The sequence below is a fragment of the Vipera ursinii genome (genome assembly GCF_947247035.1).
Source record: "Vipera ursinii genome assembly, chromosome: 2".
Lineage (NCBI taxonomy): Eukaryota > Metazoa > Chordata > Lepidosauria > Squamata > Viperidae > Vipera > Vipera ursinii.
Genome location: NC_139513.1, coordinates 107,865,353 through 107,881,844, shown reverse-complemented (window position 1 = coordinate 107,881,844; position 16,492 = coordinate 107,865,353). Strand labels below are relative to the sequence as shown.

General features: G+C 43.4%; 1 protein-coding gene across 1 annotated transcript; it reads left to right on the top strand.

Annotated features, from left to right (window-relative positions):
* Positions 1-5,198: 5,198 nt before the first annotated feature.
* Positions 5,199-15,622, top strand: LRRC8E (leucine rich repeat containing 8 VRAC subunit E; the record flags this gene model as incomplete). Its single annotated transcript, XM_083356585.1, is given in 5 exon segments — positions 5,199-5,303; positions 5,305-5,366; positions 5,368-5,406; positions 11,819-11,957; positions 13,376-15,622. Coding segments are annotated over 5 exon segments (2,592 nt in total).
* Between the last annotated feature and the right edge of the window lie 870 nt (positions 15,623-16,492).

The following is a 16,492-nucleotide window of genomic DNA, read 5'->3' as shown; positions in this document are numbered from 1 at the left end:
TGCCTGCTTGATGCGCCTATCCATGCTCATCAATGTTGTCTTGGCAGTATGGCAACAAGGTTGATTGCTGTTAAACCTTCATTAGTTATATGACTAATTATGATGCTGTGACACTTATACCTTCTGTCATTGGTTTCCATGAGACTCACATTGCACTGAGCCCTGTGAAAGTATAAAGTAAAATGCCTCAGCTAGTAGGCCATGCCAAGAAGGGAGGAGGGCAACCAGAAAAGGAGGAATAAACATCAGAAGGACAAAACATGACATTTGAAAGTGGGGGGGGGAATGCACCTGGTTGGAGGGGATGGGTAGTGCCTGGAGGTAGGAAAGACCTTCCATGAAGACTCTCCCTGAGGTCCAACCCTCTGACGTCAACACTTCTTTAGGAAGTTGTTCTCCAGCTCTTGAATTACTTTCAGCACCCTCCCTGCTTTCCTGAGGAATAATACATGATAAGGTAATGTTTTGGGCAACAAGTTCCTTCTAGGCAGTCTTTGACTGAATTTCCCAGGAGCTGGCTGCATCCCTCCCTCCCTCCCTCCCCTTTAAACTCTGTCCTCCACTAGTGAGAATGTCCTTACTCTGGAATAGGTTGGGGCAGCAGGGGGGACAATTGCCCTTGTATCAACATGTGGACGAGAGGCCATCTAAAGCATTGCTCATTATTTAAAGTGACTATATGGAGCAATACCTTTCATTCAGGGCAGCTAAAACATAGCCCCAGGAGTTATTTCAATATTCTGGATTTGCTGGACCACCGACTTCAATTGATTTTTTTAGAAAAGGCAATAGAAAAATGTTGACGGTCTGAAGAAACTTGGGTGGGTCTCAAATTAACATCCTGCCTGAGGCCTCTTAGAAGGGCTGGTCTGGAGAATTACCACTGTTTTCTACCTGTTACGTTTTCTGTTGGAGGAATGCCAGTTTCACTTGAAATTGAGGCAAGAGCTACAATTCAAAACCTACTTTCTAAATGAAGAAGCGTTACTGAACACACCTATTATATGCGTTTCTGTGTGAGTTGCTACTATGGGCCAGGAAGAATGTTTGGGATGCTTAGCTCTGGTCAGACATCTGAACACTCAACCAATTTATCAATATTGGGGGAGGGCCCTTGTCATCGACCCTGATACTTGCACAGAACTGCATTCTTAAACCTCTAATCTGGTTTCTTTCATCTGCTGTTCAGTGGACAATAAACAAATACTGAGCTTAGGCTGCAATACTATGAACGTTTACACTGGAGTAAACTCCACTCAAACTAAGGAGACCTACTTCTGAGTAAATGTGCAGGGACAGAATCGGGACTTGAATTGGAATTTGAGAATCAGGTTGGGTATTTCAGCTCCACTGTATAAATTTGTATCAGTCAATTTGCCAAATGCTGGATTGTTTTCCTTGGGAAAGTTGTCATCATGAAACGCCAGGTAAAGTAATACTAAAGCCACACAAAGATTATAAAAGAAACAAGGAACCAGTAGTAGCTTTTCACATTTATCAGCCGTCTAGAGTTTGGATATCAGGTCAGCTTATTTTCATTCCTTGGTTGCTTCCAGATTCTGGGCCATGGACCCTGACACACAGCTGCACTGTTTCAGTCCTTGTGGGGGGGGGGGGAGAAAGTTGGCAACTTCACACCAACCCCTGCTCCCAGGCCCACCCACATATTGCTGACAAGAAGAAATGGTCTGTTCCAACCGGAAAACTGCAAAACACCACGGACAACCTGAGCGTGTTTGTTTAGAGAAGTAAGTCTGGGTTGGTTGAATTTCCTCAAGTCAATGAAAGGCTTTGAGTCCATTCTGAGAACTAACGATCGGCTTTCCAGAGAACATAATAAAGGCTTTTTATAGTCACTTGCCTTCAGTCACCCAGTGCAGAGTTTAGCCCAGGATTCACCTATGCAAGCATGCAACAAACATTTTATATAATGGCTGTAGAGGGGATCATTTTAACTTGCCTTTGCCTGCAAGGAGTCTGCAAGGAGGTTGCACAATACCTCATCCCAGAGGCAGCTGTATTTCAGCAGCACTAAATGGTATCTGGGTAGCCAGAGTCACAAGCAGTCTCCAAAGTTATTCTCAGTTCTTATGCATGCTGCTTTTACGGTGACACTGAAAGACTGTGGGCCTAGAACACGGCTGACCATGGGAGAAATGGGATCTGTTTTGAAACGAAAATGTCTGTAGGTCCTCCAGCTGGAAATCAAAGCTCTAGAACAGGGGTGTCAAACTCAATTTAATTGAGGGCCGCATCAGCATTACGGTTGCCTTCAGGGGGCTGGGTGGGTGTGGCCTGGATGGGTGTGGCCTACTGGGTGGGTGTGGCTAAGGTGTGTATGGCCTACTGGGTGGGCGTGGCCAGCTCTACATCATTGGCATCAAGGGTGCCTATGGGGGCCTGGGCATGAGTGGGACAGATCTGAGGGTCTCTGGCAGAAGGAGGGTCTCTGGGCCAGGGCCAAGGCAGAGGGGGCCGTTCCCTCACTGTTTCCAGGATGGCTTTGTGGGCCGCATGAAACCACTTCACGGGCCGGATCCGGCCCCCGGGCCTTGTGTTTGACATGTCTGCTCTAGAAGGATTTCAAGAGTTTTTAAAAGGTGAACAATCTTGACAAGGCGTACAGATGTGGCACTGCTGATGACTGTTGAGGTTCATTTCATGTCTGTTCTATATACTGGAAAAATGTACCACACTCCAATCATTAGTGCCTTTGATCTCATGCCCTCAAGTCTTAGTTGCCTGCCAGCAGTGCCTGTTTGGTCCTCAGGGTGCCACCGGTCAGAGAATGTCGGCTGGTGACCCCCAAGGGGAGAGCATTCTCGGTGGGTGCGCCAATCCTTTGGAACCGCTTACCAGCTGAAATCCGGATGGCCCCCGACCTTCGGTCCTTCCGGTGTGATCTAAAAACTTATCTATTCCAACAAGCTGGCCTGGCCTGATGGATTTGGGTTTTAAAATTTTCTCACTTTATTGCTTTATTGTATTCTTACTTTATTGCTCTGTACACCGCCCTGAGTCCTCCGGGAGAAGGGCGGTATATAAAACAAATAAATAAATAAATAAATAAACATTACTACAAATATCCATCACCCCTATGGTGCTTTAGTTTGGGAACTATTCTGGATGACAACGACTATATGGGGATTTCCCTGCCATGAATATTTCAGCTAACTGGGCTTTATCAGCTCTGAGTAATGTGAATCCAATCATATATATATTTGAAAGGGAAAGCCTTTGAGTTAATGGGTTTAATTTCCAATTTAAGCAGGTTTATTTCTCAACAGTGCTCATGTTAATATTTCACATTAAGCTACATAAAATGAAACATGTTAGAGTCCAGTAAGTTCTCAGAGTTGTTTTTTTTTTAATCCTCATTGCAGGTTACATAAGTTAGTGATTGTAGCTGGTAAAGCTAAGTATGCATCTATTTAATTTTATACTGCCAACGCAGGAGACCAAGGCTGCATTTAAGAATGGGAGGAGGTTGAGGGTGCAAAGAGGAGCCAATCAGAAATGCAAGCATGACTAAGTATGGGCTAGTTTCATTTTTTTTTAGCTATGATAAGTTAAAGCTACTCTTTTCCTGTGTTTCCCAGCTGAAAGAGTTTTGAGAGCTGCATAGGATTCTATAACTCTCCTCTATTTTATTGGATTCGGACTATGTAAAGATAGGTAAAGGTTCCCCCACATATGCGTGCTAGTCGTTTCTGACTCTAGGGGCCGGTGCTCATCTCCGTTTCAAAGCCGAAGAGCCAGTGTTTGTCCGAGGATGTCTCCGTGGTCATGTGGCCGGCATGACTAGACGCCAAAGGTGCACGGAACGCTGTTACCTTCCCACCGGAGTGGTCCCTATTTTTCTACTTGCATTTTTACGTGCTTTCGAACTGCTAGGTTGGCAGAAGCTGGGACGAGTAACAGACGCTCACTCTGTTACACAGCACTCGGGATTCGACCCGCCAAACTGCTGATCTTCTGATTGACAAGCTCAGTGTCCTAACCCACTGAGCCACCACGTTCCTTTATGTAAAGATACTGCTAGATAATTATAAATCTAATTCCAATAGTCAGAGAAGAATCCAGTGAAAGTTTGTCTGGTATCTAAGCATCAAGTCACCTCTATACAGTATGTCCAATCATTTTGCACAGGCCAAAGGTCAGAGGGGTAAGTTTAAAATAATTCAAGCCGTAATACTTTTTGTGGCAATTGTCAACTTGCACTTTACATACCCCAGAACTAGTCACCCAATAACACCTTACATGCTTGTGTGAGCAGAGGAATTCTGCATATTTACTTCACTGTATAATACTACCTCTGCATAGGCCCACAAAATGTACTTGGGCTAACAGTTTTCAGGTGATTTTGTACCAACCACAAAGCTGTCAGGAGAACAGTGCACATGAATTAAGTGCTGCGATTCCAGCTAACTCACCCCCCACCTTCTTAGGAGGCTTCTGAGGTTTTAAGAAGCCGCATGCAATGACACCTTTGCATCATTAGTGGTCAAAAAATCCGAAGGAATGCGACAGCCTCCTTTCTGATGACTTATCACATTTATATATACTTTTCCACCGGCTACAACTGACTTTATCAGGTGGATTCAACTACCTTAATTTGCTACCAGACTCCTTAGGATTCGAGGCCACCATAGGCGAACAGGGCTCTCCTCCTACAACAACAACGTGGCTGGGGATCCTGCTTGGATGCTGCTTCTACTTAGACCAGGGGTCTTCAAACTTGGCCCTTTTATGACTTGTGGACTTCAACTCCCAGAACCCCTCAGCCAGGCATGCTGGCTGAGGAATTCTGTGAGTTGAAGTCCACAAGTTATAAAAGGGCCAAGTTTGAAGATCCCTGGCTTAGACGGTAAAGGAGACGAAAGGCTTCTCCCTCATGTTTTATTTTTTTTAAAATTTTAATTCCATTTATATCCCGCCCTTCTCCGAAGACTCAGGGCGGCTTACAAGCTTAGCCACCACCCTCCTTCAGCTGCTCGTCTGCCACCAAGTGCCCAGGAAAAGACTTCCAGCCTGGGCCGGGCTGGAGAGGCACTTCCCTAGGGTGGTTCCCCGGCGGCAGCCCGTCTCAGGTGGTTCCTCGTCGCTTGCGTGGGTTGTCGGGCGGCTTCCTCCCAGTTGCTCCTCGGCGGCAGCGCCCTACGGTAGGCTGCCTCCCTCCCTCAAGCCACTTTAGGGCAATGGGGAGAGAGGCGGGATCGCCAGGCGGCCGGGGAGGAAGAGGCACTCCACGAGAGGCGGGCGCGGAGGCGGCGGCTTGCACAGGCCGCCGGGCAAAGCAGCGAAGGGGGGCACGGCCGCCCGGAGCAGGTGGCCACAGCGGAGAAGCCGGATCAGGATTCCCCGTCCTACCAGGACAGACGACCAGAGACCACCGACCTCAGGCAAGTGGCTGGGATACTGCGGAACATAACACACACACACGCACACACCCCGCAGGGTGCCCCGTCTGTACACACACACACACACACACACACACACACACACACACACACACACACACACACACACACACACCGCAGGGTGCCCCGTCTGTACACACACACACACACACACACACACACACACACACACCCCGCAGGGTGCCCCGTCTGTACACATACACACACACACACACACACACACACCGCAGGGTGCCCCGTCTGTACACACACACACACACACACACACACACACCCCGCAGGGTGCCCCGTCTGTACACACACACACACACACACACACACACCGCAGGGTGCCCCGTCTGTACACACACACACACACACACACACACACCCCGCAGGGTGCCCCGTCTGTACACACACACACACACACACACACACACACACCCCGCAGGGTGCCCCGTCTGTGGCAGCGCCGGCTGGGAGCGATGGAAGCGCTCACCCCACGCGGCCGAAGGGCAGCGGCGACTTGGCGAAGGCAGGCTGGGCGTCGAGGGGCCTGTTGGAGGGAGAGAAGACGAGGGACGACCCGAATGTGGAAGAGGCGCCGGGAAGGAATAGAGGCGGTTAGCCAAAAAGCCGAACCCGGGGCGTCCGTTTTCCCACGTCCCCGTGAGCGAGGCGAGAAAGGGGACGATTGAGCCAGGGGAGTTCGCTAAGTTGGAGCGAAGTCGTCCCGCGCCCAGCGGCTTCCCGCTTCTTTGCCAGTTTGCCCCCCCAAAAAAACATCCCGGCGCGGTGGGAGAAATGAAGGAAGCAGGACGGCTTCCCCCCCGCCCCCCCTCTCTCTCTCCAAAACGGGGTGGATTTATTTCAGCCCTGGAGACTCCTTGATCCCCCCCAGGGTCAGAGACCCCCTCTCTCCACAGCCGAATATTTTATTTATTTATTTATTTATTTATTTATTTATTTATTTATTTATTTATTTATTTATTTATTTATTTATTTTTATTTTTAATTCCATTCATATCGCTTACAAGCTTAGCAGTAGCCTTCATTCTATGTATATGCCTGCTTGTTAGGGCTTTCACACACACACCCCCAAGGGGGCATTATTACAAAGTCAGCTTAATTGCCCCCAACAATCTGGGTCCTCATTTTACCTACCTCGGAAGGATGGAAGGCTGAGTCAACCTTGAGCCTGGTGGGATGCGAACCTGCACTAATGGCAGGCAGCTGGTGTTACTTAAGGAGGCATTAGCCCACTGCTCCACCAAGTACTTCTGTCTTGTCGGTGGAGGGCTGGTGGGGAACGCGGGAGACTTCTGGCGCCTTCAGTTTCTGGGGGACAAAACTGCTGAAGATCCCGTAGCTACTACTGCATTCCCTTTTCTGTCAAGAAAAAAAAGAGCCACTCCTGATCACTTTCGGGCACCTCTGGGCTCCCAGGCAGCGGCCCCGCCCCGGTGAGGGCAAATGAGGCCAACAAGAGCTTCTTCCCAGAGTATGAAACGCCCTTTTGGTCCCCAAACTCCCGAGTTGGCTGGGAGGACTCACAATATGCTCCAAAAAGGCCAGGGAATTTCTAGAAGCTCTGACAAATCAGCCATCAACAGACACATAGACATTAACAATATCTACAGACTATGGAAAAGAGGCAATCAACTAGTCCAAAAGAGGAAAAAGGCTCCAGCACCTCTCCATCAGTAACGGGGACTCAGATCAGCGTAGATTAATTCCAAGGTCAACCTCAGACCAACAATCAAGTAAAGCAATACCCCAGTCGAGAAACTGCCAAAGAGCCATTAGTTAACAGCCCAACCAAAGAATCCCTAAGACTACCCCCACCCCCCACTGACAGGCAAAACACCCAAATATAAACAGACAGCAAACAGCACTCCTAACTAGCACTGATTGTGTTATCTACTTAAGGTAATGAAATGTCTGCAAGAAAACAAGCAAGCTCAGAGAGCACCAAGGACCCCTCAAAGGGAACATACTGCAGGGCAACTGCTATTTAGCTATGCTGGGGCTACAACAGCTCCCAGAGTTATCTGGAAATTATCTTAGGCCAGTATTTCTCAAGGTGATAACTTTAAAATGTGTGGATTTCAATTAGCAAATTCCCCAACCAGCATGCTGACTGAGGAATTCTAGGACTTGAAGGCCACACAACTTAAAAACTGCCAACTCTTGAGAAACTCTGGCTTAAGATATGCTAATTCCAGCCTGAGTAAACTGAAAAGAATAGAATTGACCAGCATGGGGCCACTTGCCCACATTGGGCATCTAGATGCACAGGGGAAGTTGACAAGCTTGGACTGAAAGGTGATATTGCTCTTCTCTTGGTGTATCCCAGCAGCCAGTATTTAAGGTCTGCCTATGATTCATGGAGTGATAAAACCTAGAAGTTATTGTTAGCTTGATTCTCCGTAAACCTGTCAAATCCTTTTGTAAAGCACCCAAGCTGGCTGCCATGACCACACCTGTTCGCAGCAAATTCCACAGATTTCTTAAACCCGGTGAAGAAACTTCCTTCTGTTGACCCTGAGCTGCACCACAAAATAGCAAAGTTTTTTTTACAGACATAGAAGATTACAAAGCAGAATATCCAGGGATCTGATTTGCTGGCCAGTTGGGTAAGTTAGGCAGGTCCTTGTCAGTTTACTTGGGATTACTTCCATTGTTAGGCAGAATGGGCCTTTCAGGGGGGCAACTTAGCTGAGAAAGTCCATTGTTTAAAGGAGATGGAATGTTGATGTACGGTAATCAGTCTGATTGAGGATGGAAGACTGGCATTTGTCTCTGTTGCAATTTCCTTGTAAAGGCTGCCCTTGGGCCAATCTGGTTTTGATAGGATTAGGGCCAGGCAAAGAAAGGAACTTAGTCTGATCCTGATTCCATCTAAAAGACAAAGAAAAAAGGTGCAATGTCCATTTTGTTTGTTAAGTTTATTTTCTCTACTACAGTATTTCCCCTTTGTAAGAAGCCCAACTGCTATAGTGTTTCTTGGAAGGATGCTGTTCCAGACTTCAAATCATTTTGGTAGCTTTTTTCTGCGTTCTCTATAGCTCTCTAATATCCTTTTTAAGGTGTGAGCGGAACTATACACAATATTCCAAAGATAGTCTTGCAATTATACAATGACATTTGTTCTATTACTCTTTATCAGGGGTGTCAAACTCAATTTCATTGAGGGCCGCATCAGCATTGCGGTTGCCCTCAGGGGGCCGGGTGGGTGTGGCCTACTGGGTGGGCGTGGCTAGAGTGCGTATGGCCTACTGGATGGGCATGGCCAGCTCTACATCGTTCGCATCAAGGGTGCCAATGGGGGCCTGGGCAGGAGTGGGACAGATCTGAGGATCTCTGGCAGAAGGAGGGTCTCTGGGCCAGGGCCAAGGCAGTGGGGGCCGTTGCCTCACTGTTTCCAGAATGACTTCATGGGCCACATGAAACCACTTTGTGGGCCGGATCCGGCCCCCGGGCCTTGTGTTTGACATGTCTGCTCTTTATGATGACTCCAAATATAGACTTTTAGTTAGACTTTTCTTTTTTAAACCTGCACTCTTAATTGTTGTTAGTTGCGAAGTCGTGTCTGACCCTTAATTATCTTTGTGTTAAGTCCCATGCCTGGTCAGTCATTTGCCCATTAATGTACAGGTAGAATTTGAGCTTTTTTTTAAAAAAAATTGTGTATCATTTTACACTGAACTGCAATTGTATTTGTCATTGTGACCTGTGTTCGTCATTTTGAAACCTATTAGCTCAATATTAACAATCTTCTCAATCTTTGTTTGATTTTACCATCTTGTTTGGCATCAACAATTTACTTCATAACTCACTTCTTCTAAGTCCAGGATCATTGTGCAAAACCAACTTTTGTGGTTATTTTATGGCTGTGTAGTTACCCTTACCTCACCTCACCATGCCTGCAGGTTGCTGTAAAATCTCTTTGGTAGGTCATTGTATAATCTCTAGTTAGGTAGTCATTCTTAAATGTAAGATAAGATGTAGAACCTGTCTCCCATGGAACATAATTAGCCATGTCCTACAGGGTGTCACACCCTAGAAACAATGATTTTTTAGGGTGTTTTATTTTTAAATACATTGTTTTCTTCAGGAACAATCTCCAGGGACCATTGTTGTACAAGCTTTTTTCTACATGCCAGGAGGGTGCTGAATAAAGAGTGAAACGTTTTTAGCTTCCATCTTCAAAATATGTTTTCTACCAGAGAATCTGTGGGACTTTGCACGACCTGGGCTCTTATTTTATCTGAATTGTGGGTGGAATCTTTGTACTTTTGCAGACCCACCCATTTTACTAAAAATGGAGATTTAGGAAAAGAGGGCAGGGCTTTCCTCTTTTTTTAACCTTTCACAAATAAGAAACTGAGCAGGTTATTCAACCTAGGGGTTATCAGCACTTGAATGTACCAGTTCTGTTTGATGTAAGAAACTTGGCTTTCTAGTATTAACATGAACCTCTCTACAGAAAGGAGAAACTGGAGGCCACAGCACTTTTGATTTATAAAGCATTTTTATAAAGCAGCTTTATAAATTGTGTTTGTATTTTGAAGACTGGAGCAACAGATCTCTTTCTCTCCCCCCTCCCCCCCTCCTAGAAATTGGCTAAATTCTTCTGAATCACTGTTTGGATTTAATGGGCAAAACTTGCTTGGGAGAAAAATTTTGTGGTAGCTAGTGATTTATTTTTTAACACATTTATTATATTTCTAATCAGTCCAATGCTGTTGTAAGTCACCTAGAGTCACCGTGAGTGAGTACATGGCCAAATAAAATTTCTAAATAAATAAATAAATACTGTACATTAATAGAAGTTCTGTGGGCAATTACAGTGTAGCAAATACTATTGTTTCTTTAAAAATAATCCACCCACCATTCAAAAGAAGAAAAAACAATGTGCTTTAGTGAAGATGCCATTTTGTTTGCCCATGTTTTCATTTTATCTTCTTGTTACCTTCCATAGTATTTTGGCCTGTTGTTGTCCTGATATCCATATAATGCCTGACTTGGTCTTATTACATTTTCATCTTAAACTAAAGAAAAAGACAATGGCAGAACTTGGAATAGGCTATAAGAAATAAAATCATTTCTGGAATAATCTATCCAAGGGCTAGATTTTCAGATGATGACTAGAAATCAACCCCATTTTCACAATGGCTACTATCATGGTTGGGTGAGTGATTGGTCCTTTTGCTACCAAATAAAAAAGGTTGGAATATACACCCACATGAGGAAAATCTTAGGTCAGCTGAGGCAGTGTCAGAAGTAGCTATAGCGATCATTGTTATATATACTATTCTCTTCAATCTGATGGACTAGGACTGTGGAGCCCTTCCTAAATTGTGGAAAACTCACTGGGTGATTGTGGGGAAAATGAAGAGGAGGAGGAAACTTTATATGTACTACCTTAAGCTCCTGAATAAAAGGTGGGATATTAAAACTAAACAACAAAAGTATCTTCTTAGGTTTGTGCTTCACTGGACGAACAGAGAGATCCTCAAATCCCACAAAACATTTGATCACTGCTTAGCACTGAGAATTTTCTGAAATCTAATTACCATATTAAGATTTTCAGGGTTTATAGAAAACACTGAATTTTTAAAAAGGATATATTTATATCCTGCTTTTCCCCCCACTATGGAACTTAAGGCTATTGTATACATGTTCCAAAGCAGCTCACCAAAATATCAACCAAACCTAGATGTGATTAGCTGTATTATCACTCAAGGAGTTTATTCATTTAATGTTAACTTCAGAATTCGGAATAGAAATAAGTAATATTTGGTTTCCTGTATTTGATCATTCAACGTATTAAAAAAAGGTTAAAATATAAAACATTTTAAAACATAAAAAATATGAAACATAATAAAATGTTATTTAAAATACATTAAAATATAAAATATATTAAAACTGATAAATATCTATAAGGAACTCTGCTTTAATGGTAGTTGAAAGCTAGGGCTTTCCTGCTCTTTTGAAGCTTTGTATCATAATTCTGCCACTATCTCCAAACCTGCTGAATTATAGCTCAGTCAGAATGGCCTAAGACAGCAGACTGGCAAGGTTGTACGACTAATTCCTAGTAGATGTGAGGATCATATGTAATGAAACTTTATGAGGGCTTCTAATAGGAATAAATGCTTATAGGAATAAAGGGTAAGTGTCAAATGAGAGACTTTTCATTGGCTTGTTTTTATCTTCAGGTTAACAGTAGATAGGAAAAAGGTTTAGTGCAGCTTCCTTTTTGTCTATGCTTAAGTAACAGCCTTAATTTACATATTCCAGACATGGCTCGGATGATCATAGCTCCTACATCGAGACTTGAATTAACTTTGGGTTCAGCTTAACATTCCTGAAATGCAGACTATTCTAACTTCTTGTGTTTTTATGGCAGGCAGTATGATTCCAGTGGCTGAATTCAAGCATTTCACAGACCAGCAGCCTGCTTTCAAAGTACTCAAGCCTTGGTGGGATGTGCTAGCCGAGTACCTCACCATAGTCATGCTGATGATAGGCGTTTTTGGTTGCACTCTGCAAGTGAGTGAGTATGGAAGCAGACTACACAATTCCAGAACAAGATCATGGAGTCACTGACTGAAATTGCAGAGATACTTATAACTGGAAGGGCTTTGGAAATTGATTACATGCACTAGGAAGGGTTTATGATTTGAACCTGGGAAAGAGTAGTTTTTTTTCCAGCCTAGGGAGATTAGAAATCATATAAAAAGATTGTTGGGCAAACTTTTCTTCCCCAGTGACTTCCTGTATTGCAACAGGATCATGCATATACATACACACTCCCATGAATTATTTACATATAATGTATCAGTCAAACATACCTAATTCCTCTTCCTCCCCCCCTCACAATCTTGATCAAAACAAACAAATGGTTTATAGAGCAAATGAATCCAAAGTTCTCAAACAGCAAAACTCAAATGGCCAGGCTCAAATTATGATATTCTGGACACATTATGAAAGGACTTGACTCTCTTAGTATACGGTAATGGTGAGAAAGGTGAAAGAAAAAAGAAAAAGAACAACTGACAATAACAGGAATGGACTCAGTTACAGTGGCAGAGATGGTGTAAGTTGGATATACTGAACTAATTCAGTACTATAGAAAACATGTCCCAGGTGGTATAGTAAAAAGACATTTAGAAAAATAATATCATATACTGGGTGATGCAACAGAAACAATGAATGGACTTTTTTATCCCTCTATCATATATCTACTCAACTTGCATAGTTGACACTCTACTCCAGGGGTCTTCAAACTTGGCCCTTTTATGACTTGTGGACTTCAACTCCCAGAATTCCTCAGCCAGCAAAGCAAAGCTGGCTGAGGAATTCTGGGAGTTGAAGTCCACAAGTCATAAAAGGGCCAAGTTTGAAGACCCCTGCTTTACTCTGAAGTCCATTAGAAAGAAGCCCCATAAAGAATTAAGGGGCCTAGTAATATATTTCTAGAATCCACCAAATCACAGTTATTAAAACACTGCTGGCATAAAGTAACAAATGCTGGCCAAAGAGTTATGGATGCTCATTTGCTGCACAGGGAGTTCCAGTCTCAGATTACTGCAGGATTCATCCCACCCCAGTATGTAAAAAAATAGAAAATCTGAGAATATATTTTAGTCTTGTTTGGGCTACTCATCCAGAAGGATAGAATAATTACTGTGACAGTGTTTCAGAACAAAACAACGTTTGGGGAAATGCCCATCACTAAAGATCTAGACAAGCTTATTCTCTGTTGTGCTACTTTTCTGTGTGTAGGATTTTTAAAAAAAAATGTATTAAAAGGAAATTGTAGCTCTTGCACCTTGAAATGGCCAACTAAGATAAACTCTTTTGGGAGTCTATCAGATCATTATTATGTGGTATAAACTGTTGTACTGTATGGACTCTGATACATCATGTTTCTTGTTTCTCTTTTCCTCACTTATATGCTGTGGCAGGTGATACATGACAAGATTATCTGCCTTCCCAATCGTGTTCCCAGTGGTACAGCTTTTACTGATTTAACTTGTGAAGATTTCACCAAGAAGACAATCAATAACTCTGAACCAATCAAATCTTCTGTCCACCAGGAAATGAGTGGATTACAGAACAACCTAGACCTCCAACAGTACAGCTATATTAATCAGATGTGTTATGAGACAGCCCTCCACTGGTATGCTAAGTACTTTCCTTATCTTGTTACTATCCATACACTCATGTTCATGGTGTGTGCCTCTTTCTGGTTCAAATTTCCCGGTACCAGTTCCAAGATTGAACATTTTATCTCCATTATGAGCAAATGCTTTGATTCACCTTGGACTACTCGAACCATCTCAGAAGTTTCTGAAGAGGAGAATACAAGCTCAGAAAAGGTGAATCGGAACAGGAAAAGTAATGTTCCCAGTGAACTGATTGAACTTTCTCCTACAGGAGGCTCTGTTACAAGAAAGAAAGTTGCAGAGTCCCCTTCCAGTAGTATGTTGGGCAAAAAGGAAGGTGAGGAAGCCAAGGCTTTGTTTGAAAAGGTGAAAAAGTTTCGACTCCATGTTGAAAAAGGAGACATCCTTTACACAATGTACATCCGCCAAACTGTTCTCAAAGTTTGCAAATTTCTAGTTATTATTGTCTACAATGCAGTCCTGGTTCACAATATTAAGTTCATAGTGCCCTGTAGTGTCAGAATGGAGGGTATGACAGGCTATGACCATTTCTGTTGCAATCATACCAAAGCCTATCTCTTTGCTAAGCTGGCCATGTGCTATCTCGCTTTTCTTGGTGTATATGGTATGACCTGCCTCTATACTCTTTATTGGCTCTTTCACCGGCCGCTTAAAGAGTACTCATTTCGCTTTGCTCGTGAGGATACTGGCATCAAAGATATCCCTGATGTTAAAAATGATTTTGCTTTCATGCTCCATCTCATAGACCAGTATGATTCCCTTTACTCCAAGCGCTTTGCTATATTCCTCTCTGAGGACAGTGAGTTCAAACTTAAACAGCTCAACCTCAATCATGAGTGGACACATGATAAATTGCAGCAGAAACTTCAGACAAACCCTAATGGGCGCCTAGAACTCCATCTCTTCATGTTGCCTGGGTTGCCTGACACTACTTTTGAGCTGATTGAGTTGGAAGCTCTAAAACTGGAATTGCTCCAAGATGTTACTTTCCCGGCCTTAGTAACTCAACTGATCAATCTCCAAGAGCTAATGCTGATCAATTGTCCTGCTACGCTGTCCTTTACCTCCCTTAAGTTCTTCCGTGAACAGCTGAAGGTGATGATGGTAAATTTGGATGACATAAAAGATATACCTGTGTGGATTTACAACTTGAGAGGTTTGGAAGAGTTGTACATCTCAGGATTTTTCAACCAGGAGATGGGCCGGACAGGAACTCTAGAAAGCTTACGTGAGCTAAAGAACCTAAAGGTTTTGACACTGCATAGCAACATCTCAAAACTGCCACCCAGTGTGGCTGATCTGGCCACTCACCTGCAAAAACTCAGGATACATAATGATGGGACTAAGTTGGTAGCCCTTAACAATCTCAAGAAGCTCTTCTCACTGCAGGAGCTAAAACTGATAAACTGTAACCTGGAACGGATCCCCCATGCTATCTTTAGCCTTGTGAACTTGCAAGAGTTGGACTTGAAGAATAATAAGTTGGTTTCCATTGAGGAAGTCATTAGTTTCCAGCATTGCCGAAAGTTGGTATGTCTCAAACTTTGGCACAACCAGATTTTCACCATCCCTGAACATATCCGCAAACTCAAGACCTTGGAGCAACTTGACCTCAGCCATAATTACATTGAAGCTCTCCCTTCCCAACTCTTCATGTGCACTAGGCTTCATTATTTGGATCTTTCCTACAATAAAATTCAGACCATCCCTTCTGGGATGGGAGTTTTACAAAGCCTTCAATATTTTGCTGTTTCACACAATTGCTTGGAGACATTGCCTAATGAAATTTACTTCTGCAAGAAACTCAAAGTTCTCAAAGCAGAACACAACAAACTGCGGCGCCTCTCAGATCGCGTAAGCTGGCTTCCTTTGCTGTCCAGGATAGAGCTGAAAGGGAACCAGCTTGAAGCCTTACCCTTGGAGATTGGTCAGTGCAAATTCCTCAAGCGTAGTGGTCTGATGGTGGAGAGCAATCTTTATGAGACATTGCCTTTAGAAGTAAGGGTAAAAATGGAGGATGAATGACTGATGGGAACGGTAGGCAAGGACTGTAATTTCTCAAGTGTGACTGTGTAGGCATAGAACCAGAACACACAAGAGTTCTGGTTTCATTCATTCCAGATGTTCTCCCAGGAACTCCCAACCTGTTTTCTATGTCACCATGGAAAGGATGTGATAAGTCTAAGTCTAGCAAATCTGCATCTTGGGATGAAAACAGGAGGGAGCTGACAGCTTTAATCCTAGGAAGAGGTGTGGAAATGGGAAACCTCAGCAAAAAGAAGTTGAAAGTATCATTTCAGTTTTGTTTTTGTTTTTCTGAAAAACACCAGTTTTCAGAACAGTTAAATAGGATAATTTATAAGAAAAAAGGCTGTACTAGACCAAAGAACATTGTATTTAATTTTTTTGTGTTTATGTGTGTAGATATTTTTGAACTGCTCTGAAGCTTTGCTAGATACTCTTGTTCAAGTGGATTCATTTCTCCACTCTTAGCTTTTTGTTTGGAGACATTGCCTAATTTTTTCAAAAATGATTCTGGGTGGTGTTTTGCCTATTTATTGCAATAGGTGAGAATTAGTCAGGGACTAGGTATTTTACATAATTATCAAAAGAACCTAGCTCTCTTTATTCTGTTCTTCGTTAGAAGAAGAATTGTGTTCTAAAATGTAGAAGAACCAAACCACAAAGCATTTGCTTTGATCAATAAGGATTCATCATATGATGTAACTTCTAATTTTTCTATGTCAAATTGGCCTAAATTCTATCCAACATTCTGCCAATGTGAGCCTCTTTGCAGTGCAGGAGGATGACCATATACAGAATGAAGTGCCTTCCATCCATAGCAAGTGCTGGGAAATATTGGGGCGATCCCCTATTTTTTTCCTCAGTCTATCA